Source organism: Ursus arctos, unplaced genomic scaffold, assembly GCF_023065955.2.
Source record: "Ursus arctos isolate Adak ecotype North America unplaced genomic scaffold, UrsArc2.0 scaffold_2, whole genome shotgun sequence".
In the NCBI taxonomy this organism is placed as follows: domain Eukaryota; kingdom Metazoa; phylum Chordata; class Mammalia; order Carnivora; family Ursidae; genus Ursus; species Ursus arctos.
The window spans coordinates 102824842-102850541 of record NW_026622874.1 but is presented as its reverse complement, the minus strand read 5'-3'; the positions used below and the strand labels follow the sequence as shown (position 1 = coordinate 102850541).

The 25700-nt window shown below is 60.0% G+C and overlaps 1 protein-coding gene across 1 annotated transcript in view; it reads right to left on the bottom strand.

Moving 5' to 3' along the window:
- The window catches only part of MAD1L1 (mitotic arrest deficient 1 like 1), a 275913-nt gene that overhangs the window by 197891 nt on the left and 52322 nt on the right, over nt 1-25700 (bottom strand). Inside the window, exon 10 of the mRNA XM_057315132.1 lies at nt 15334-15420. Coding sequence (XP_057171115.1) covers nt 15334-15420 — 87 coding nt within the window. The remainder of the gene's footprint in view (nt 1-15333; nt 15421-25700) is intronic.

Genomic DNA, 25700 nt, shown 5'->3' with positions numbered 1-25700 from the left:
GTCACCAAGGCACCGTGCCAGCATGAGGATGGACAGCGAGTACCTCAGCCCTGTCTCCTCACGCGCACAGTCAGACCCCATGTAGACTAGGGGAGGACTGCACCCCACACGGTGGCCGTGAGCCTGAGCCCCGGTCGTGGGCAGTGCACCACCATGAACTGGTTTCACGGCTGGGCAGCATGACTTAGAATGACCCCTGGCGTGAGCTCATAACCCACAGGCCCACAGGTCAGCCCTTCCACCCTCAAGGTCCCAGGTCTGTAGTCAAGGCTGGCCAACAAAGGTGTGTGCCAGGGTCCCCTCTGCCCTCAGCCAATGCAGCCCTTGGCCTTGGCCACAGGATTTGTGGCCCCAGGAGTCTACCCCGGCGCCATCGCTGTGCCTGCCCTGAGCACACGGAAGCCACCAGAAAAGCACCATGATAGACTGTCATTCAAACACTGCCAGAGGCTGGCGGGGCGAAGGACACACCCCGCGGGCCCCCACCAGCCACAGGGAGAAACCGGACGAGGTCCCTTCACCCAGAGACCCCAGCCCAAGCTGTTCCAGTATGGGCTGGGGCGAGGGTCTCGGTGTGGGGAGGTCCAACACCCGCACCTATGGCACCACACGGTCCTGTTGCTGTGTCCATGAATCCCGGTTACATGGGGACTGCCACCCTGACGGAAGCTGCCGGAACTCACTGCACTCCCCATGACAGGAGGGTGGCTGCCACCCTCAGCAGCCCAGCCTCACTGGAGCAGAGCCATGCAGGCGACCCTGTGCGCAGAGATCACCTGCTCCCAGGTTCACACTCAGCAACACTTGGAGACTAAATAACAGACGGTAAGACCTCGTTTCTGCTTTGCTGAGAGCTTCTGCCCTGTGCATCTGGTGGTATAAAAACTTTGAAGGTTTATCATTGTGTGTTCTAGGCCTCTGGGTGCGACTGCAAAGGCCTCTCTGAGATGACAAAAATGTGTTAAAAGACAAAGAGTCCAATGAGCAGGAAGCCCTGCGTTCCGGGCTGACTCCGTCAGCAGCCCGGGTCGGCCATGAACAGTCTCCCTGCTGCGCTTCGGTCTCGCCGTGCGCTCCAAGGACCGTCCAGGCTACAGTTCTATGATGTGGACTCCGAAGAGCCCTTGTTTGGCCCCCCTGCAACACAGCAAACCATCGTGGCCACATCTTTGTGGGTTTGGAAGCCCTCAGGGTCCCCAAAGCACCCGCTCATCTCCAGAAGCCAAGCCGGCTTCCACACAAGACCCCAAAGCCAAGGGCATCCGGGCGCCCCACTGCTTACCAGTGCTCGGGGTCTCCACTTGGGAGACTCCACTTGGTCAGCTCCCCCTGACCCAAACGTCCCGGAATCTTGGCCCAAACACAGAGAAATGAAAATGCCAGCAGGTCTTCGACCAACCCCAGGCCAGCACCTCACACATCCCTGAACTAATGCCCCTGAGGGACAGGAGGGCGGGTGCCTGTCCCCTCCCCACAGAAGGGACGACTAGCTCTGTCCAAGTCCCAGGCTGGCAGCACCGGAGTGGGGCATGCCGCTGCCGCCTCACCTGGCCCCGGGCCCTTGTCTCCCACAAGCTGCCTTGGGCGCAAGTCTGCAGCTGGCACGGGGCTTCGGTGACAGGGCACTTCCCCCACAGGCAGCAAGGAGCAGCCGGCCCACGGGGTGAGGCTGTCTGGTCCACTAGCTCCTTCCGAAACCCAGAGCCTTGTCCACCTGACGTTCTGTCTCCAAAGGGACACCAGTAACCTCGTCCCTGGCTCTCAGAGGAAGGCAAGATCCCAGCTGGGAGAGACTCGAGGGGAGACGGCAGGTGCCTGACACCCCCCCCACCCCAGGGGAATATGCCTGGGCCTGGCTGCAGACTGGGAACAGGCTGGGGTCCGCCCCGCCCACTGTCCACCCAGGGCATGGCCACCTGAACCCAGGACACCCGCGATTCCTGGGTAATTTTCCTACAGCAACTGCTGCAGAACTAACCGCCCAGAAACGGATTTCATTTGGGGATGAAAATTCCTTCCAGCGCTTGAATAAAAAGAGTTGTTTCACATTTTATCCACTTCCACATTCCTGAACAATAAAAACTTATTTAAAAGACCATGAATATGCAAATTCCATTTTAAATATGGAAATGCAAAACACGTAAGAAAACAGTCTGGGCGTGAAGTATTAATGGCATCTTCTCTTGCTGACAAGAGACAACGGGAGCCGGCTGCCACAGCGGAGGGAGATCACGGGACAGCTCAGCCCAGAGGAGCAGCCAGAGCCCTGCCCACCCCACGCCCTGCCTACCCCACACCATGCCCACACCCTGTCCACCCCACACCCTGCCCACACCTGCCCTGCACCCACACCCTGCCCTGCCCACACCTGCCCTGCACCCACACCCTGCCCTGCCCACACACTGCCCGCTGCCCGCAACCACGGCTCTGTCACTCCCTCCCTGCAGCACCACAGGGCCAAACCTTGTGTCCCCACTGGCACAACCCCAGACTGCACCAGCCCCAGGGCAGGGCGCCCTGACCGGGCCTGGAGAGAGCATGGAGTTCTCCCTCAGCCGGGACAGCCCAGCGAGGACAGGCTCTGTCTCCCAAGGACAAGGATCCGGTAAGGCTCGGATTCAGGAGCACCAGGCACAGGGTAACCCTGGCTCAGAAGCAGGGGACGCAACAGACACCAACTGGGCAGGGACGTGCCCAGTGCAGTCCATCCGGAGGCTCAGAACCATCAGGTCTGCGTGTGGAGCAAAGGGCCTGGAGGTCAGCCACAGACCTCGGCTGGCAGGGCCTGCGGTGACGCACACGCGCACACACACATACACGCATGCGCACGCCACCTCAGGCAGCACACCTGAGCGCATCCACGGGGAAGGGCCCCAGAAGCACAAGGCCGGTGACTCCCAACACAACAAAGCCAGTCTTCCTACAGCAAATTCTGCCACCCTCCATCCAGGAGCTCACGGGACTTCGGGGACCCTCTGGTGAGGTCCTGAGAAGAAAGCAGGGACCAGGCCTCTCTCCGCTGACAGAATGAGGCGCTGAGGCAGAGTGCGAGCTCCTTCTACCCCACAACTGCGGTCCTGACAGCTGGTTGAAGATGCCGCTAGCCCAGAAGCTGCATTTAAATGTCACGGGTGACTCTACACACTTACTGAGTCAAGCCACGGAGGCCACACAGCAGAGGAGCCAGCGGGGTCTCCAGCCCACAGACCTCCACACACAGGTCGATCTGCACTCCACGCGGCCCAGGAAAACTACTGTTCTCTTACAACAAAGCACGGGCCAGCCGTCCAGCTTGTCGGAAGACTTAGTCTTTAAATGCCATGTCCCACAACCCAGGCCCTAGACTCAGCCCCCAGAGGCCACTCTCCTAGACCCCCCCTTTGCCTGCAGCGCCCTATGCCAGGCTGGCACTGCCAGGAAGCCCAGCAATGTCTGCCAACGAGCTCAGACTTCCCTCGGGACCCTGGACAGACTGGGCTCTCTCCTAGAGGAGAGAGGAGCTTGGTCTCAGGGACAGAAGCCAGACGGTTACGGTCCAGATGATGAGGGCGACTCCTACACATCCCGGGCCGAGCGGGAGAGGCGTCAGTGGAAGGCCTGCGCCCACCCATGAGGCCTCAAGGCGCCCGCCCCATGGGTCTCACCAACACTGGTCAGGAGGCGACCAGAAGACCCAGAAACGGCTGCTCGAGAAGAGACAAGCAGAAGCCAGCACCCAGCTCACCTCCAGCGCTGAGCCCTCACACTCCCCACCCACCCCCATCCTCTCTAATTAGCCACAAAATTTATAGGCTTGGGAGCGCACTCACGCTAGGGAGGCCACGGAGGCGGCTGGGGACTGAGCGGGAGGAAGGCTGCCAGTGCTGCAGGCACCACCTCACGTCCGAACACGGGCACTGCAGGCACGTGCCAGCACCCTGCAGGCCCAGAGGGCGGGAAGGCCCGGGCTCCCTCCGCTCAGCCGCGACTGCCACAGGGGTTCCCAGGTTCTGTTTTTCCTGCTAGAAGGCCCAAGCAAGAAAGCAGAGGGTTTGAGAACCCAAGTGAAGGGTAGCCAAGCAGTTGGCCAGGAGCCACCAGGCAGACCCCACGCGGCTAGAGGGCAGCAGTCCCACGCTGACCCACCTGCTCCACCCCAACTGCCTCGAAGGCCCAGTCCTAAGGTCCCTCAGACGACAGAGTGCTGGGGCACGGCCACGGCTCCGCCCACACGTCACAGCTGTGGGACAAAGACAGGCCCCGACTTGCAGACAGGCCCGTCAGTGTGCAGGTGCCAGATACGAGCCCGTCGTGAAGGGGGGCTGCAGGTGCCGGGACGGGGACGAACGCTGCCTTCCACTGAGCTCCGACAGCCGGCCGGGTGCTGTGCTCGGTGCCTGCATGATCACCAGCCCTCTAGGAAGCAGCCAGTGTCACGACCCCCATCTGGGATATAAAGAACGAAGCCCGCGCAGAAAGCCTCGACCCACATCCTGCCTTCCAGGTCGCCTATCTGGCTTGGGCAGCGAAGCGCCCCACACCCTAGCGGACACACGTCTGCAGGGTCCGGCCTGCTGGGAGTCAGCCCGTGGGTGACTACGGGGGTGGTCGGGGACGGGAGCAGGACACAGAAACCACGGGCAGGGTCCCCACAGCCAGAAGCCCCTCGGCTGCACACGCAGGGCTCCGCGCCCGGCTACGGTCTGCACGTCAATGGCTGGAGGAGACCCCAGCCGAGGTCTTCTCAGGACAGACGTGAGGGGCCCCCCAGCAGGCCGGGCAGGCAGCCACCCTTGCCCCTCACATATGCTGTTCTTGGGTTTGTTTTGTTCTTTTTCACTTCCAGCCAGATCTGACTCAAAGGCTACTTGCGCCTAGCAACGATCCCGACCCACCTCGTGCCCAGAAAACAACTACGTCTCTCTCTGAACAAACATCTTTCTCCCTCTCAGAGCCTCTGCCAGCTCGGGAACACGCGCACGGACCCGTGCGTACAGATTCGCAGCCCCGGCCCCGGGCCCCACGGGGTTACCCACATCTTGTTCTGCAGCTCCACCCCAAACCACCCTGCCCGAGGCCAGCGCTCGTCAGTGCTTCTGTAGCCCGGGGTAAAGCATGCGAAGCTTTTCAGAGCCGTGCTCTTGGTGAGAGGCCCGCCCGCGCAGAAGGACACTGTGGGTCACTGAGGACACCTGGCTGCCTCCACTTGGGCACCGGCCATAGAGCTGGAGCAGGAAGAGCCTTCCAGCTGCCACGACGCGGACGACAGAGCCCACCGCGCAGCATACGGCAGAGCAGCGCGCACTCTGCAGTGGGCGCGGCGGGAATGGTTTTAAGCCGTTTGCGTGCCGCGGTGGGAGGCAGCGCAGACCCAGTGAGGACTGGCAGCACCACGGCCGAGACGGGGTGCCGGGAGCCAGGGGACCAGCGCCGGGCCAGTTGCAGGCGGGCCGGGTGCCGACTCATCCACCTGCACCGCTGCGGCCGCTGGCCAACAGGCCGTGGATTCGGGGGCGGGGGGGTCAGTGAAGGAATCACACGGAGAAGTGGAGGCCCCAGTCCGTGCTCCTGGTCACCAGTGAGAGACACCCCATCTGCCCCTGATCCTGGACATGGGCGAGGACGGGGCACTGCCGGGGGACGTCCGCGCTGACCCCCACTCCTCAGCAAGCAGGGGTGAGGACACGAGAACCCACGGAGCCACCGCTGCTCAGGGAACTGACAGCATATCCTGGTGAGAGAGGAAGAGACAGTCTTCACTCCACAAATGCATGCCAGGCACTGAGCCTGTGCTCTCGCGGAGGTTACACTCTAACGGGGAGAAATGCACCACCCACACGTCCATCAGTCCGTCAACACGTCAGATTAGTGCCAGCAAGAGCGCAGAAACCAAGAGCGGGAGGCAGGGGCGTGGCGGGATGGCCTCTCGCACAGGAACAGGTGAGGCTGCCGTCAAGACCAGAAGCAGAAGCCCTCCGTCAGGGAGCACAGTTGGAATGTTCCACACCAGAAAGGAGCATGTGACCTCCGGACACAGGAGGCAAGAAGCGTGAGAAAGGCGAGGCCCTGGGCACAGGGAGGGATGACACGCCGGTGACAAGGACAGGGGAGAGAGACAAGGCCCCAAGGGCAGCAACAGACTACAGCCCTTCTGGCGAGTGACACAGAATGCCCCAGAAGGTCCTGTACACCCGCACCGCCCGAGGGACACGATCGGACACCCATTTCAAGAGGCCCCTCCCGCAGCCAGACCCCGCGGGGCTGGGAGTGCTGCCGGGCCAGCCTCATGGTGAGGCGGTGACACGGCTAGCGCCCGCAGGGCCACCACATGGATTCTGCCTTTTCAGCAGCTCAAGCAAGACAAGAGGGCCAGGGACGGGCGAGCGTGAGGCCTGCGCACGCGCAGCGCCGCAGCCATGCACTTGCAGCGGCGCACACGCTCACCGCGTGCTCCAGGTCGTTCTGACCAGACCACGTGGGGCGGTGACCCCACAACCCAGACACGGCCCTGCGCCAGGACAAGTTAAACTAGCAGGTCGAAGACACACAATCTACCGGGAAGGCTCCCCGAGGTGGGAGTCAGCCAGAGCCACAAACTCACATTCAGCCGAGGCCTGAGCAAAGTGCCCGGGTCAGCGGGGACACAGGCGGGGACAGCGCACCCCGTTGCTGAAGGCAGTCCCGTGTGGCAGACGTGGCGGAAACAGGAGGGGGGTGGAGAGGTCAGCAGGGGCCGGACACCGAGGGAGGGCTGTGTGGACGGCAGAGGCAGCGAGAGTGGGAAATGCTGCCACGAAGCCTCATCACCGGAAGGAAATGGTGGCCAGTGGGGGAAGGGAGTCTTGGATTCGTGAACACGTGGGGTGTAAGGAGCTACGCGGAGTCAAGGAGAGGAGCACACACTGCCAGTTCCGGCAGCCGACAGAGGGCCCCGCGCCCTGGGCCGCACTTGCAGACCTGAGGCCCAGCAGAGGGACACCGTATGGCGCCCAGGAGCGCAGCGTCCCGTCTGACTCCTGGCCCGTGAAACCCTCGCTGAGCCAGGGCCAGTCTGTGCTGGACACAGAGGACCATCGTGAATGCACAGGGTCTGGACCTCAGGCCGCTCCCGGTGCAGCTGGGGACAGGGACCAGGGTACGGGTGCTACGACAGAAGAGCAGCCAGAGTTGGAAGGAGCCGGGGACTTCGCATGGAATGGAGTCCTTCCAACTCCAGCCAGGGCTGCCCCAGAGCCTCCCCTTCGTCCCCTTCCCCAAAGATGTGGATGTGGGAGAAGCACAGCCCCTGCCGCAGAGACCTGGGGGCGCGGCCCACTGAAAGGGGAGCCAGACCACACCCTGGAGGCTGACGGGGGCTGGACGTGGCCAGACCCAGAGCTGCCATCCATAGCACAGAGCATACAGGCGAGTGACAGAGGGCCCGGCAGAGGAAGGGCATTAAGGAATGGAGCCAGGCAGCCACTCAGAAGCTCGTGAGTTCTTATGTGCCAAGACGGTCATCGTCACGGCAGGATGACAGGGTTGTCAAAGACGATGGGAGCACATGGTAACAGCACCTGCCACACACTGCCAGCCGCCTTGTCCGCGAGGCACTGAAACAGGGACTTAGGTGTCTCATCTCAGCTAACTCTCATACCGGCCTAGAGGAGCCAAACAGTCCACTACACCTACTACAGCCTCCATTTTACAGGCAAGAGAGACCTGCAAGAACTGGTCCCCACGGCAGGTGGCAGAGCTGAACCCTGGACACTGGACTAAGGCCACGCAGCCACCTACGGAAGCCACTAACCAACCACATGCGACTACACAATGTTACATTTCAGATGCGGCTCTTCACACACACTGGCCACAGTCTAAGGGCCCAATGGCTACACGTGGCCAGTGGCTATGGGACTCCACAGCACAGACGGAGGACAGCATCACAGGAACGCCTGCCAGATGGCCGGCCTAAGCCAGCAGATGGCCTGTCTACCCCACATGGTGCGGTCTACACCAGACAGCCAGTCTATACCAGACAGTGCAATCTATCCCAGTCAGATGGCCGGCCTAAGCCGGACAGAGGGCCCGTCTACCCCACATGGTGCGGTCTACACCAGACAGACGGCCGGCCTACAGCAGACAGTGCAATCTACCCCAGTCAGATGGCCAGCCTAAGCCGGACAGAGGGCCCGTCTACCCCACATGGTACGGTCTACACCAGACAGCCAGTCTATACCAGACAGTGCAATCTATCCCAGTCAGATGGCCGGCCTAAGCCGGACAGAGGGCCCGTCTACCCCACATGGTGCGGTCTACACCAGACAGATGGCCGGCCTACAGCAGACAGATGGAGCAGTCTACGCCAGACAGACGGCCAGTCTACCCCAGACTGCTGGTTGTCTGCCCCAGACAGACAGCATGGTCTACAGCACAAGACTGGGCTCTGACCTCTGCACGGAAGCAAGCAGCCGAGGAAGATGGCCACAAGCGCTAAGTCTCTCATAGATTGCCAAGGGCCCAGGAGACAGCGCAAGAATGAATCTCTTTGTGACTGATTCCCAGGCTCCGAAATGGCTGGAGCTTCCTCAAGATCTCATTACTTCCTCCACACCGGGAGGAAGGTGCAGGAACAAACCTACAAGCGTGAAGCCCTGACACTGGACACCGTGTGTGCGCGTCTGCTGGCGGTCATCTCAACCCCAACCCCAGAGAGATGGCAGCATGGGTCTCGCTGCCCCTACAGCCAGGACAGCATGCTCACAGCTCGACTCTGGGCCTCACGCCATCCGAGCAGTGTGACAAGCACGAGCCGATGGAGTCCGGTCCGGCCTGAGGAAGGGGTTCTGGCCTGTGGAGTCAACAAGCTCACAGCCACGTGGTCTGTGTCTTTGGAACAGACACCCCGCCACAGACTGCCACCAAGAAATGCGTGAAGGCAAGCCCTCAGACACAGCCTGGCTCTATACTTCCCGCCAAAGCCCGTCTACACCGAGCAGCACAGGGAGCTGGCCATACTGGTCCACATCCCTGAAAAGCCCTGGGACCTGCGCCTGCAGAGACAGTAATGGCTAGGACCAGCATGAGACCTGGCGAGGGGGACACAGCTGTGGGGCTGGTCCCAACGAAGGCCAGCCAGATGATCACGGAGCCCCTGGGAGCCGGCGGAACCGGAACACAGCACGTGGTGGACAGAGCACAGGTGGACGAGGCGAAGCCAGGCCCGCCCCATGAGAGGACGTGCTCCGCCAGCCCAGCAGGTGGCACCCAGAGCCCAGCTGGAGGCCTTGGGACTGGCCCAGCACAGACGCCCGCCCCACAGGGCTCACCCGGTCAGCAGTCCGTCACCGTGCCTCTTCGGTCAGGTCATTCGTTCACTCCTTCGTCCAACACACACTCTCTGAGCAGCACCTCACCCATGTCCTCCTCTGGGCCCGGGGACACCGTCGTACTCAACATACCGTCCCTGCCCCAAGAAGTCTGCGGTGTGGCGCGAGAGCAGGAATACGCGAGAGCAGCCTCGCTGACCAGGTCGTATCAGAGCAGAAGCCCCAAGCAGGGAGATCAGGCCTCGCCGGGGCAGATGCTGGAGCTCTGAGTGGGAGCGCCAAGAGGAGTTGAGCCGGCTCCAGGCCACACGGGACCTCGGCACTGCTCAGGCCCCCACAGGCCCAGGGCAGAGTCCACAGGAGACGCTGTGCACGCCTACATCTCTGTCCACAACCTCTCCGACCTCTCTCTGGCCTCATGGGCTCCCCACACACCACGTCCAAAACAATTTCCCAGTCGCCCTCCATCGACACACAGAGGTCACACCATTCCTCATGCTCTCACGAAACACCCCACCCCCCAGGCTTGCTCTCTCACCTGACGTCACTGTCCTGCACACCAGCCCCAAGTCCAGCTCCTTCTGGGCCTTCTCTGGCCAACAGAGGAGATAACTCACACCGCCGTGCCCTCAACTACCCCAGAGACGCTTCTGCCCTGTTCCCTCGCCAGGCACAGGTCCACCCGACACGGACAAAGCCTCCGTCCTTAGCGCTCGACGGCCCCGTGACGGTAATCACCATCCTCATCCTGATAGGTGAGGCAGAGGCTGATTCTCCTGTCCAAGGACACACAGCAACTCGGTGGCGGGCCAGCCTGAGCTAGAGCCAGGGACCTGCCGCTGCTCCAAGCGCAGTGTGAACTCCACCCCGATGCACAGAGAACAGGTCCTCGGTCGTCATGAATCTTCTGTGGCGTCACCGGCCTTGCCGGCCTCGGGACAGCTTGAGAGCACCATAACTCACACAGACCCAGGGTGACAAAGGTGACAAGACCTGATCATACTCCAGATGGTCTGCGAGGACGGCCTAAGTGCTGCGGACAAACAGCAGGAAAAGAGCCGCACGAAGAATTACGACCGCTACACGGATCCTCGGAGACGACAGAGAACCCATCAACCTGCCAGCTGCCAGGAAGACGCACAGCCAAGGACACCACCTCTCCGGGATGGGGACGGGCGGCGTGAGCAAGGACCGCCCTCTCACCATTCATTCGAGTCCCCTTCAGCAAGCACCAGCCTCCTCCGAAGGCTGCCCGGGGCCCAGGCAACCCCAGTCACAGCCCCGACGCTCGCCACGGTGGCAAAGAAAGACCTGCGGACAGTCCACGGCCAGAGTGTGGCTCCAGGCGTGTCGGGGCTCCCTGGAGACCAGGGGCTCTTCTGAGGCAGCCCTCGCCCACAGGAGGCAAATGCGATGCTTCGAACCAACTGCAGCGATGGGGCGGCCGGAGCCCCGGAGACTCATCCGCCCGAGGCCGCGGGCCCCGCGGAGCAGGCGCGTGCAGAGCAGGGGCTGTGGGACTGGTTCTCAAAGGCCGGGCGCAGACAGAGATGGGAAGACCCCCCATACCCGCATCAGTCACTGGCTCTTCCCCACTCCCCTACGTGGCGGTTCTACCTGAAGTCCTCAGCAAGGACGGCAGGCCAGCCCTGTGCCCCACGGAGGGCCCACGCGCCGCGTCTCCACTGCTGCAGAGAACTGAGTGAGAAGCAGCCCCTCTGCAGCCACGTCGAGCACTTCGCAGGGGCGTGGGCTCCAACCTCGTAAGCCACGCAGCGCCGAGACGGACACACTGGGATCCAAATCCAGCCGTCTCCCTGGGGGGCTCAGGGGTCTCTGCCACACAGGAGAGATGACAGCACCCACCTCGGGCTTTCGGGTGAGAGGCTGTGTATGAGGCACCGAGCGCGGAGACGCTCCCGCCGTCAACACCACCATCACCACGCGTACGGGTGAGGAACCCGAACCCCAGAGCCTGGCTCCACTCTGTCACCCACCCTCCAGTGTCAGCCCTCGTTTCCTGCAAAGCACAGCAACCCCAGACAGCACGGCTTCACAAAGTCCTGCCCTCATCTGCCGCTTCTCGCTCCAGACACCCTCAGAGCGCGTCAGAGTCTGACAGACGCCAGTGTGGCCAGGGTCTGGGCCACGAAGGAACGCAGCCTCCCATCCACAGCCTGGCTCTAGAACATGGCTGTGAGCAGTGTGCAGGATGCGTACAGGGTGCTGGGCCCTGGAGAACATGCCACACTCACTGAGGCCCAGCAAGGGCCGATGCAGCTTGCGGCAGCATCAGGGGAGCCCTATGCGGAGCACGGGGACAGAGGACGCACCCAGACGCTCCACCGTCACCGTGTCCCCAGCATGCATCCAGGGGGTGGGAAGCGTTATCAGCCTCCAGCCTCCAAGAACGAAAACCGAACCCGTGGCAGCAATGACAACAGGCAAAGGTCCGTGTGCTGTAATCGCGTGACTGTCTGAACGCGCTGCCAAACCCGCCACAGCAGCAGTCGAGGGTGCCTGGAGCTGTCTGAGCACGCCCGTGAAAGGGGACGACGCAGGGAACCGAGCCTGAGGCTCCCAACACCCCTGTGAGAGAAAGGACGGCCCATTGCCGCCCCCGCGCAGCCAAGCAGAGCTGCGCCCGCCTCCTGGCCCCACAGCACAGGGGGTTCCCGGAGAGACACCTCCCGCCGCCGCAGTCTCTGGGGCGCTACTGAACACGGGGCACAGAATCCCACCTCGCTTCACCCTCAGAACAGCCCTCGTGATAGACACGAGCCCCACTCTGACACAAGAAAATCAGAGCTCAGAACTCAGGCAAACGTGCACAAAGCTAGCAAGGAAGTGCATCCCTACCCTCTGGAAGAACACACCTCCGCCCCCTGCAACCTGAAAGGCTCTGGAAGTTTCCCGCCTCTGAAAGCCCCAGCCACCGCTGGCCTCGCAGCCTCCAGGCCGTGGGCACAAACATCAGGGAAAGTACAAATCCCGGCCAGGCTGATGGCAGTGCAGAACCAGGGGCACCAGCAGCAAGGTGTGCGGACACTCAGCTCTGCTCCAGGGGGCAGCCGGCCTGCAGCTCAGAAGTCTGCCCTCCGTTCACCTTCCCCAAGCGAGGCGCAGCACAGAACCCTCTGGAGCACCAGATCCTTCCTGGAATGAGCTGGAGTGCCCGAGCGGAGGCCACCACGGAAGGACCCGGCCAGGGACAGACCAAAAGAAATGCCTGGAGACCAAACCCAAGGGGCCTACTCTCCGGCCTGGGCGCCACGGCTTTGGGGAGCTGGCTCAGCTGCTGCGCATGAGCAGAAACGCCCTCTGCGTGCCGGGGCCTGCCCGGACCCCCCGTGCTCACCTCTAGCCAAGCTGCCTCTTCCCACCTGCCTTCGATTTCTGCTTACCTGCCTGCAAAATGTGCAGGAACAAAGCTGTCGTGACCAGGGCTCCCAGCCCTCCACACAGAAGACCACAACTAACGGCCACGTCACTTTCCTGCCCATGGGACCAGCAGCTGCCCAGCAGCCGGCCAACGCAAAGGACACCAGACACACAAGTCCTCTCCGTGCTGGTCAGGAAGGGCCTAGCATCACAGGGTCCCTGCCACCTCCTCAGGGGCCTGCCCAGCCATCCGTCACACATGAGCATGGCGGGGGCTGCCTAGCCTCCCTTCTCACCTAAGTGTTCCGGCCTCTCTGAGCCGGAACTCTCATCTGCAAGAGGGGGTGACAGCTAGGCTCCTCCCATGGGGCCACGCCATGCTGTGAAGGCCAGTCGCCCTGGTGGCAGTGTGCGGGCCAGCGCGACATTGACAGCACCCACCTCACCATCTGTGCAAGAGCTGCTGCACGGAGCCTGTTCTCGGGGTGCCAGAGAAGCAGCCTCGCTCTCGGAGGGGACCGAAGGGTCCTGAGAGGTGGACAAGGTGCTGCTCCCAGAACAGAGATGGGAAGGTCGGCTCCACACTCACAGCTGGGAGCGAGCGGGCTGCTGGGGCCCTGAGGACAGAGCTGCTCTTGCCCCCGCCTCCCCGCACATGGGAGCCAGCCAGCCTTCCTGCCACCTCACGGTTTGGCCTGAGAAAACCGAAGCCAAGTTTCCTTCCCTCTAACAGTTCATTCTGTTTCAAATGCAAAGTAAAGAGAAGAAGATCGTCTGGAAAAACGTAAAAGCTTTAATTTCAGATCACTTTTAATACCCGTTTCATCTGACAGTAGCTTTGAAAGCAAAAGGCAATCTTTACCGTTTGAGGTTTTTAAGCTAAATTGATGTGATTATGTCCAACATATCCAGATGCTTCTAAAAGCCAATTTTCAAAGTGACATCAACCCCCAAAATAAGAAATCCTTCCCTCCGGCTACTAACGAATCCTTAAGACACTGTGTCCACGAAGGCTGAGGCTGGTTCCTCACAGACCCACTTGCTCACAGAGGAGCCTGACCCCACTCAGCCATCCGCCCTTCGAGAGAGAGCCCAGAGCGAGGAGGGCCGGCCTCAGCCTCAGGGCAACCCCATCCTGCCAGGAGCTGCTCTGCGGCAGGCGTGCGACCCTGCCTGGGCCAACGAGGCTGGAGGGGGGTCTGCTAGCAGTGGGGTCCCAGGAAAAGGCCTCCTTGTTCCAAAGAGGAGACCCAAGAAAGAGGCCTCTCCTTCGGCCTGCGGACATGTCGCCCAGAGCCTGCACAACCACCTACTTGGCACCGGAGAAAGGAGACAGACCATCCGGGAGAGCCCGGAGTCAGTCTAAAGGAGAAGTACCTGGTTTCTGTCCCCCTTCCTGACAACTGGCTCCTAAGACCCCTGGGGTTTCCGAAGTGAAAGGGACACCTCATGACTCCTGACAAGCCCCTTTTAACCACAGTCTCATCTGAGCTCACGAGGGGACTGCAGGAGGGGCCAGAGCAAAAACATCACACGCCTGGGGGGCCGGGACCTCCAAGTCCACCACCACCTGTGGGGGGCCGGGACCCAGGGTGGGGGCTGAGCCCCTCACCAACAGCCAATGACTTAAGCATGCAAACTCCATGAAACCCCCCAAAGTAGGGCTCAGACACCTTATGAGCTGGGGAACACACCTAGGTGCTGGGAGCAGGGGTACAGCCAGCGAGGACATGGAAGCTCTCGCTCCCGCCCCTCACCCCAGGCATCTCCTCCATCTGGCTGCTCTGACTGCAACCTTTGCAATAAACCAGTGATTGTACATAAAGCATTTTCCTGAATTCTGAGTCATTCTAGCAAATCCTCAAACGGGTGGGGGGTATGGAGGGAAATCCCGGATCTGTAGTCAGCCAGGACGAAAGCACAGGCAGCCTGAGGACCTGGGACTTGCGGCTGATCCGTGGAATGGGGGCAGCTCGTGGGACCCAGCCTTCTCCTATGGGGTCGTGTCAGGACGGAGCGTAACAACAGAGCACCCGCTGGCCTCACGGGGTTGGCAGGAAAGACCTAACACTGAGCCTGCAAGAAGTCACACAGCTGTTAGCCTCTGGGCCTCCCGCCAGGGAAGGGGACTCCTTCCTCACGGCGCAGCCCTGGGGGGAGGTCTTCCCGTTACTCATGGCCGAGGGCATCCCGACCTCTGTTCCTCTCCGGGGACCTTCCTGAGCACACAGGTCTACACGCACACAGACACCCACACGCTGCCCCCTGGGCTCCAGGTTTCACATCATCAGGAGGTCACTCAGAGCCCATGTCACAGCAAAGACAGGGTTCCCCGATCCAGGCACACATCCTTCTCGTGGCCCCCAAGCACCAGGAAGGCAAACGTGGCCTGGCACGTGGCAGGGATGACAACAACGTGCTGCCTCAGCAGAGTCATGCCACGGGGTACACTGTGGGGCACCCTGCACCTCCAGACCGACCCAGCTGTGCTCACTCAGGCCGAGGCCAAGCAACAGTGAAGCGGAGCCGCTCCCGAGCCACGCCCAGAACACGCACGGGCACGCGCGCACACACACACGCACACACACGCACACGCACACACACTCACGCTGGGCTCCGCCTTTCCAAAGCAGAGGCACCTTGCACACCCCCGGGCCGCCAGGCCTACCTGCTGGTGATGGTGTTGTTCCTCTCCTGCAAGGCCAGTTCTCGCTGCTGCAGGTCAACAATGAACCTGGAAAGGTCTTCCGGGGTCCTGTGGGATCAAGAACATGCGTCAGCATCAGCCACTCCCTGGAGGGACCTCATTCTGTGCACAGACGGCCGCCAAGGCAATGCCAGCAGCAGATGAATCACAGACCTGGGACCGGGCTCATCCCGTGCACCATTCTGGGCCAGTGCGGCACTGCGCGCACACCGCGACCCGGGTTCAAACCGCAGCCCGCCCCTGGCTACATAGTATCAGGTAGATTATTTTTACTTGACACAATTTCATTCCAGCTGTACGAACAGGTCGACAGCTAGCCGCCAGTGCCACCCTGCAGAGAAGGGGAGGTGAGATGGAGGGGGGCTCTGCACAGGTCACGTGCCCACCTCCCTGGAACCAGCAACAGGAAGAGCAGCCACAGACGCCCCCACGGACGGCACTCCGTTGTGTTCACGCAACTCCGCACTGCCCATCTTACCACACGTCCAGAGCATCGTGCTGCCACTGTCGCCACTCACAGAGGAGCAGAGACCCCAGGTGTGAAAAGCGTCTCACGATGCACTCCTCTCTGAGGAGAGCAGCACCTCCGTCCGACCCCTCAGACCCCGACTCTGGAATCAGCAGAACACGCACTAACTACACCTGTGACCGACTACAAGGACACCCGGCACAGTGGGAACAGTACCCACACAGCACACGGCACGCAAGCTGGGGGCTCCCTGGCCTGCAGGTGGCAGCTGAGCTTGAGGCCTAAGGACCAAGCACGGGGCCACACGGGGCCACGTGTAGGAGGCGTCACAGCCTCCTCCATCACTGAAGGAGCCACGGGGGCTGTGACCAAAGCTACACCCTCAAGACATGCCCTCTGTGGAATGAGAGTCTGTCACAAAGCCACGGGAGCGGCTGCCGGTCGCTACGGGCTCCGAAGGCCCTCTTCCTGGCCTCCAATGGCACCGCAGCGCCTGGCCCCCAGGCGCTCTGCCTCCCACAGCCTTGCCTCTGGACGCGGACAGAGCTCTGTGTTAGCTCACCCTGTGCTCACGATGCTCTTCCTCATGAGGTCTCAGGGCGATCAGTACCCCTGGAAGAAGGAACTTCCCATCACGGCCCCAGGCCGCCCCCCATCCCGCCTGCCCCACTCTGCATTTGCCACGGGGTCTCTCGGTGTCTGCCGTCACTAGAACAGGAGCTCCCAGCACCTGTGACCCGTCGGCAGTCCATCTGAAGCCCCGCGCGCCCCGACTGCTCACACACCTGGGCCTCTAGGGTCCACACCCTTCCCGCAGGTGCTCCCCGGCTCTCCCCATCACAGACACCCCTCCCAGCCACCTGAGAAAGAGCCCCTCACTGGGCCTACAGGAACCACTGGGCACAGGGAGACGGGGAGATTTCTCCCCAAGTTCCTCCGCAGACCCGATGATCATCTGTAAGGACCCTGTGCGAGACTGAAATCCAGCAAGGGGAGGGCTTGAGCCAGCCTTGCATGCCAGGTCCCATTCTTCTTGGAGCTTCCTCAAGTTTTCCAACCTTGAGGAGCATAAAAATAAACCTTTTCAAGCCAAGAGGCATTTTTTCTGAAACAGTCTAAAGATATTCAAGTTGTTGCTGTTTCTCTGTGTTACTCAGTCACAGGGGTTGGCAAACAGTTACTAAATCCGTGGCACAAGTTTAATGAGAACAAATTAAGAAGACAGCGTGCACACCCACGTCTGCAGAGCCCCCTACCCCGGCCCTCGCTCCGTGGGGGAGGCAGAAGGGTGCTGCATCTTCCAGGCCAGCCACACCTGCTCAGGCCTGAGTGGTGAAAAGGGCCCACAGAGAGGACCTATCAGCAGACAGCCACCAAGTCTCCAGGGGTTCTCGGTGACCGAGGCGGCAGCTCTCATGGAGGGCAGGTCACCTGCAGTTCCCTCCAAGTAGAAGCCTTCCAGAAACCTGGAGGCCAGTTGGCAGAGACAGGTGCACGTGACTCCAATTTAGAGACAAGCTTCGTGCCCTGAGGTCCAAATTAGCCCCCAAAACCTAGGACTTAGATACAGTGGACAGCCAGACTCACTTTCACCCAGGTTCTGCAATCTCCTTTGAAGTGAAGATAATTTGAAATGAAACAACTGCGTAACGAGGGAAAAACTGGAACGGTTCAAATCAGGAGAAAAGTGAACTTAATACGCACTCTGAAATACTCCATCCCACTGACGGCGACCCGCATCCCCTGGGACCCCACGCAGGCCAGCGCACACGAGGCCACCCCACACATGCACATACACACACGGCCGTGCCCAGGACACGGGGTCTCTGCTGCGTCAGCTCAAGGCACACACAGGCCATCAGACGCCCAGGTACCACGGGACTTCTGGACAGCCATCAAGGGGCCTGGCTCCACATTCGAATGATCCGAGCAGCAAACCGACTTTCCCGCCCCTCCCCCAGAGAGAACACCAGCCACGCAAACACGGTCCACTTGCCCGAGGAGCGGGATGTCCACAGCCTAAGTCACCTGAGTTCGTGCTGCCCCTCCCAGAGCGGGCCGAGAAGGCGGGTCGTCCCCGCACAAACCACAGCGCGCAGCCACGCAGATCCGACCGGCACGCCTGCAGGTGGGTCCTTGGCCACGGTCCCAGCCCCCCAATCCCAGGTGCCAGCATTCAGATGAACCACCCCCTCCTCTCGGAGCAGGGACGTGGGCTGCAGGGCCTGCCTCCCCCACGTGCACGGCACGACGCCCACACCTGCCCCTACTACAGTGGCCGGCAGCTGCCGGAGGGCACATCACCACCGCACAGTCTTTCCCTCGGCGGCCTGTAGAGCCCCCCACCTGTGGCTCGGAGTCCTGCTGCATCAAGACTCGGGGCCCCTGTCCGGTCACTCCTGCCAGCACTACGGCTCCGCTTCCCCCTAACAACCCAAAGCACAGAAAACTAGCAGGCAACACACACGAATTTCCCATCCGCCAGCTCATTCTCCCCTCAGAGACGGAGAAAAGGTGGGACATCGTTCAAGGAAAGAGACGGACAGGGTGCAGTCACCATCCAGACGACTGCAAGCTGACTGGCTGGCTCGACAGGGCTCCTCTGGCTTTCTTTGCAAAACCCGAAGACCCAGGCATACTGCAGCGCGGACGCCCAACGACCCTCACGCACTCACCGCATGGGCACACAAGCCAACCCACGTAACACTGCGGGGGAAACGAGGACAAGACACAGGTGACAGTGATGTGTGACGTCTCACTGTATATAAATGAGGAATTCAAGGTCCAACTCGAAATAAGCAATGTGTTAAACTGCATGGGATTCTGCACACCCTCAGTTCTGCAGGGCTGATCAAAAAGAAAACACGTGGGGCGCCTGGGTGGCACAGCAGTTAGGCGTCTGCCTTCGGCTCAGGACGTGATCCCGGAGTTCTGGGACCGAGCCCCACATCAGGCTCCTCTGCTGGGAGCCTGCTTCTTCCTCTCCCACTCCCCCTGCTTGTGTTCCCTCTCTGCTGGCTATCTCTATCTCTGTCAAATAAATAAATAAAATCTTTAAAAAAAAAAAAAAAGAAAAGAAAACACGTTCTGTTGGGGGACTGACGTGTATGAGGCTTTAGTTAGAAACAGTGCATTTACGGCAATGGTTCCAGAATGTTCTATGTGACAAAAAGGAGAGACAGAGAGGTGGGTGGTGCAGTGTGTGGACACTCTAAAGCCAGAAGGGGCACCTGGGTGACTCAGTCAGTTAAGGGCCCAACTTTTGATGTTGGCTCAGGTCATGATCTCAGGGTCCTGGGATCGAGCCCCGTGCCGGACTCCCTGCTCTTCAGGGAGTCTGCTTCTCCCTCTCCCTCTCTCTCTGCTCTTCCCCTGGCTCATGTGTGCACACACTCTCTCTCACTCACTCAAATAAGATCTTCAAAAAAAAAAAAAAAAGCAGCAACCACGTGTGGCTAATATGTGCAAATGTGTGTTCGAGCTCTGCTTTCAACTCTTGGACACATACCCAGAAGCAGAACGGCTCGACCATCCCACCCTCGACGTTCTGAGGAACAGCCACACTGGTCTCCACAGCGATACCACAGTCATTCAGGTTTACCGAGGCTCAATAATAGAAGTGAGTAGGTTCTCACAGCCCAACGTGGGTACTATCTACCCCTGAGCCCTGAGGCCTGAGGCTGGGCAGAAGAGGCGGGCAGCTGGGGGCCACAGCGGCACAAGGCACAGGAGAACACGGGGCGCACTCAGCGGACAGGGCAATGGGACCCGTGCAGTTCCGCAGGCGGAACTATGGGGCAGGGTCGTTTGGAATGGGAAGAGCGGCCCATGTCATCGGCAGTCACTCCAGTCCACCCACCGTCACCTCATGGTCCATGGAATCGAAACCCCTGCAGGTGGGCCCAGGATCCACAAACGAATTCCCTGGTGTTTCTTAGGCACAACTCAGAACCACTGGTCATTTGCAGAAAAAGTGGGGCAATCTAAGCAGGAAAATAATCCTACAGGTGCTGCGGGGCAAGTCACCAAACAAGTTATGCCATCAAGAAAACCACCCACTGTACACTTGACAAAGGAAAAGATTCTTGGAGGTTCTCTGTCAATTTGACGGGCAAGTATTAGACTTCAGAATTTGGTCCAAATCTAAAAGAATCCCAGAAGACAAGGCCATGAGCTCCCACGACCCTTGCTTTGTGCCAGGGGCGCACACGCACGGAGTGGACAGGCTGTGTGCCTGCATCACACAGCCGGCAGCAGGTTCTTGGGCCTCAGGCTGCTTTTGTCCCACGGGGCACACACAGGATGCCACGAAAACAAGAAGGGGAGGGGAGGGGAGCAGTGTTTTGAAATGCTAACACCTGTGGGTCTTCTGACCACAAAAGTACGCACACTGAGGAAAGCAAAAGCAGAAAGCTGGATTGGCTAGACTAACAACGTGCCGTGTGGACGGCAGGGAGACACGGGGGAGAAGCAGCCAGACCCCCATCACAGCAGCAGACCCCCGCTACTGTTCACCTTCCAAAGTTTCTATCATCTGTTGTGAGAACATCTGTCAAGTTTTCCTTAAACCGTGCTTTCGAGCCGTGGAACCTGGGGCCACAGCGCTGACCCGGTGAGACCCGGGGCTGACCCGGTGAGACCGCACACCTGGCGAGGCAGCTCAAGAGCGGCTAGTGGGCCAAGCCCAAGGGCACGCCGCCCTCCCAGCCCGGCGGCCGCAGGAAAACCACCGTGGGACCCCGGCACCCACGCTCTTGCGCTGGCGTCCCAGCTGCTCACAAAGGCTGGGCTGGGCATGGGAAGCCACTCAGGCCTCCCCGGCTTCGTAGCAGGTCAGGGCCGCAGGGCTGGCTCTGCACATCGTGTGGGGGCCCAAGAGATGGCCCGCCGCTCCAGGGGCCCAGGCCCCTCTATCCTGTGACCGGAAGGATGGCGGCACAGGAGGCAGACGCGTGCGTGTGTGCACAGTGTCATATGTCACGTATGCGTGCATTTCCCATTCACACGCTCCAACTTACGTGGGTCTGGGGACTGAGCACAGAGGACAGAAGACGAGGGTCCTGGAAGGCAAGGTCGGGATGTCTGGTGTGTCTCAGGGAAAGAGGAGTGCAGGCGGCACTGCGGGGGTGCAGGTGACACGCACCGGGCGAGGAGGCGGCCCGTAGGATGGGGACGCGGATAACTGCTGTGGGACCCCCTGGTCTGCAGGCAGCAGCCCAGCCCTTCCTCCAGAAGCACCCCCTCCTCCGCCCAAAGGGCCAGGTGAGGCCGGCAGGTGCTCAGGGAAAGCGCTCGAGGACAACGTCCCCAAAACTGCACCAACAACTTCACAAATACAGGCTCAAAGAAAATACACTGACACAGGCGTGTATTTACAGAGCATGCTCTGAAAAGATTCACCCCAAATGGGCTTGGGGGCACCTCCAGGTCAGGGCCGAGACCAGTGGCGGCAATCAAAGGGATCTTTAACTTATAATAAGAATCTGTGTTACATGTCGGAGAACAAATAAAAACTAGAGACACCCCCCACTCAGTGTGCTAACAATACACAAAGAGCCGCAGGAAACGCCCAGCCGGAGTGGAGAAGCGGGAGGCTAACGGAAGATGGGGCTTGCCCATGTGTGCTCAACGCAGCGTTAGCCAGGGCGGGGGCCACGGGAGGAGAACATCTGGAAGAGGCGGCGGGGCAGGAGACACAGCGGGAGAAGCCCTGGGATCCAGGGATCCGAGAGCCGTACCCACAGCACCTGTCACCTGTCGTGAGCACCCAGCAGGAACACGGGCTGCTCCCCGGGAGCCGGGCTATCAGGAGGGTCACGGAACAGCCGCAGGCTTCAGCAGCATCAGATCAAAGACCAGAGGCCGAAGCACCTCCGACCGGCAGGACGCGTTTACTCTCCAGAAACCTCCTGGCCTGTTGTGTCGCCAGAGCGACTCAGAGACATTTACCAAGGGTGCTCTGGGGCCTAGCTCAGCGCACTCCACGAGCAGGACTCGGGCCAGGCATCATCACAGCCCAGAAACAGGACCGGGAGCGCTCAGACAGGAAGATCAGTCCGTCCCCAGACTTCCACTTCCCACTCGACAAGGTGGAAGGCCTTCAGAGGGCCTCAGGAGCCTCAGCTGGGAGGTGACAGGAGAGTGACAGTTCCCACGGCAGCCCAAGCTGTGACAGCTGCTGAAAACGCTGGCTTCAGCTGCAAAGCCTTTTAACTCTGACTGGTGGGTTTCAAGGCGGAAAACGTCTCTTTGTTCGATCTGCAGCTGAATTTTGACTCCAACTCAGCTGCGCGTGGCCCAGCAGGGGCCTGGGAGAGTCACCCCGCAGGGTGACACTTGAGGAAAGGCAGCCCAGCCCAGCAGCAGCTATTCTGAGGTTCGTGCTAGCAGGTGCCAGGGCTCCTGTCGAAGCCCCAAGTGCCAGTTTCGTGAGATCCAGGACTCCAACTTCTAAGAGGAAGCTCCGGCTCACCTCCAGGGAGCCATTCTCCCCAAGAACAGAGGCCACAGGGCCCAGGCTCCTGGGAGTGGCTTCGGCCGGGCAGGGGGCCTTATAACAAGGGGACAAATGCCCTGCACAAAGTATGTAGAACCAGGACTAGAAAACGCTGCACAGCAAAACTTGGCTTAAACCCAGATGGAGTACAGACGTTCACAACTACAAAGCCACAGAGGCAACGGGAGGTCCCATTAAATCAGGTTTTTCTTGATAACAGGGCACAGCTATGAGGGGAGGTGGGGCTGGGGTCGGAAGGGAACATGTCACTAAGCGCTGAGTTAAGACAAAACCTGGTATGCGTCCCAGGATGAGGAGAGCAGCTACTGTTTTCCTCAAGAAAAGGATGAATTCCCTATGACCTGGACGTGGACCAGGTTCTGACCAGGTCCCCTCCGTGGCTGTTCCTGCCGCACCCGGCCCTGGGGCTATGGAGCTAGAGATCAGACACTCCAGAGAAAGTGACCACTGATGGTCACGAGGCCACAGGCACCCGCGAAGGTCACCTGTCCCTCTCCCCACGTGACATGTTGGCCACAGCAACTACCCACATTGGATAGCGGCCATCCATACATCTTCTAAAGCTGCCTGTTTTCTCACATAAACAGAGAACAAGTGGCTCTTTCCCCATGGAGAGCAGCAGGCCAGTTAAGAGACGGAGTCTCTGCACGCACCCAAAGGTCCACAGGGTAGCACATGACCCAGCAGACCCCGTCACACTGTCTGCCTGACAAACTACTGCCCATCAGCAACCCTCCCTTAGGCCCCCTCTGCCCACGGGGAACACCCTAGAGGGGTCTGCATGTCCCGTCCCCTGCTCAGCGGAGCCTCAGCCCCCTCCTCACTGTCCTCTGCCAGGAGCACACCTCTCTGCAGTCCAGCCCACCCGTGCTCTCCCACCCCTCCAGGCAGCAGCTGCCTGCGAACCTCTGCACTGACACCCTGCGGTCCTCTCTGTCCTCCCAGGACACCCACTCCTTCTCCAGCTCCCTCACTGGCTTGCCTCTTCCTGCTGGATGCCTCTCGCCCCCGCCCTTAACTCGCCTCGTCTTCCCCACCCCCTCGCCCCAGGCCGGAGTTGCCCAGCTGCCTCCTGGGCAGCTTCTGAGTGGACAGCACCTTCCTGCTCCTCCTACCCCGTCCCTCTCTGGTTTCTCCACCCGGCCAGCCGCCATGACGAGCCCCGTGGTCCCGGGGGCCTTCTTCCAGGCCACTTCCACTCGGCCGGTGCAGCATCAGCACAAATCCAGACACAACCGCTCGTCCCAGGGGCCTCGTGGCCCGTGCCCTGCATCTCATACTTGCCTCCAAGCATCAACTCGACAGCCAGCAAACATAGCAAGCACTTTAAAATTTAAGCGAGGTCCCATGCCTCATGTCCAACTGTGCAGCGCATTCCCTCCACAACGCCAGGGTGACACCAAAGTTGCCACCAGAGCTTACGAAGCTGGCACGGCCCAGCCTCCCACGTGCCCACCCCAGGGCCTCTGCACGTCCCACTTCCAGCAGCCTCCTCCCCCAGGTGTCTGCACAGCATACCCCTCATCAGCTCTCTCGGGTCTCTGCTCAAATGTCTCCTTTGGGCCTGCCCCCACCACCCTGTTCAAATCTGCAGCCGCAGCCCCAGACTTCTGTCCCCTTGCCCCACACCCGCTCCTTCAGAGAGCACATCAGCATCCAAGATGCCACAGGTTTTACCCACTTACCTACTTGTTCTGCTTCAACTAGAATGCAAGCTCCAGGCGAGAAAGACACTGTTGGCTATTTTGCTTTGTTTCTTACGCTGGCCATGAACCTCAAACAGCATTGGGCACAGGGCAGTAGGCTTGCAATAAATATCAGTTGAATGAATGATAAACCACATTATCTTTGCAGAACAATAACTAAGGAACGAAACTGTATCCAACCAGAGCTGGAATTCAGACCACAGGATCGGAAGTTTAGAATTACTTGTTAAATAAATCACAGCCTAGCCCTACAATGGAATCTGTTTAAAAGGGAAAAGAAGAATCTTTTTATATGTTAATGTGGGAAGGTCTGGAAAATGCTCTGCTAGAGAAAAAAACATAAGCAGAAGGCAAGCACTAGGCCACCTTTGTATGAAAGAAACAGGACATACACACATACACAAGTATGGCTGAGCTGGCTGACAGATGCGTAAGAAATGTCTAGAAGGACAAATAAGACAAAAACAGTGGCTTCCCATAGGACAGAAAGAAAACTGGGAAATGTTACACTATTCAGTAAACAATCGTGAAGCTTAGCACTGTAAACTTATGTTGCGGAATTAGATCTTTCCCGTAAGAAGTTAACCTACCAAAGTCTGGTCATGGCTGTTCATGACGGAAAATCGCGGGCTGTCCATCAACTGTGTTCGGCTACGTGTACCAGGAAGACTGACCTGCATGCCAAGCATGACAGACAGATACCAGCAGAAGGCTTCCCACGTAAAAGCACCGGGACCGGTCACTGACCTCACACATGGGTGTCGCAAATGCAGTAACTGGTACAAAGGCACAAGCCCCCCAGCAGGCTGCAGACTTCTTCAAATGTGGGTCTCCTGAGTTCCACCGTACACTTCTTACAGACACCACCAACCATCACCCACGATCTCGGCTTTGTTTCCTGAGTACGGATGTCTGCAGCCTTCCTAGGCCTTCCGACCCATCCCGCCGATCTCTCCATCAGTCGCTGCATTCAGCTGCCATGTGCTAGCAGTTCTCCTGTGAGGCTTTCCGAAGCGTTCAACGGTGTTTTCATGGAAACACGGCTTCCCGCACACATTTATACGTCATCAGCCCCCACGACACTGAACGAAGGAATTAGTCATGTGGGCTCCAGCAGAGACAGGAGCACCTCGGGCCCAGCGAGCGCCCGCATGGCCCAGGCTCGCAAAGGCCGGCAAGTTCCAGAAGGATGGCCACGAAGCACGGGGGCAGCAGCGCGGGCAACAGCAGGACTCCTTCCAGGCTTCAAAGGGACTGCTGTTCTTTGCGATTTGAGAGCGGAGACACAGGGGACCACCCGTGTTCCTTAAAGACGTGCTTTTCCACTTATAAAACATTTCAAACGTTTACAAAATGAAGACGAGCCAGTGTCCCGAGACCCTGCTGTGTTTCAGAGACAGGAGCGAGGCAAGTTCACTGAAGGACAGAATCAGAGTCCATACAGCCACCCTGCGGGGGTGGCAGGAAGGGAAGAACGAGGGGGGGACGTCAAGAAGGGCCAGGACCCACCATAACAGGCCGTGGCTTGCCGGCGGCACACGTGCCCGCGGGTCCCTCCACAGGAACGAGCCTGGGGCTGGAATCCCAGCAGCTGCAGTCCGACCTCCCCTCTGTGAGGCCTGCGGCAGGAGACTCG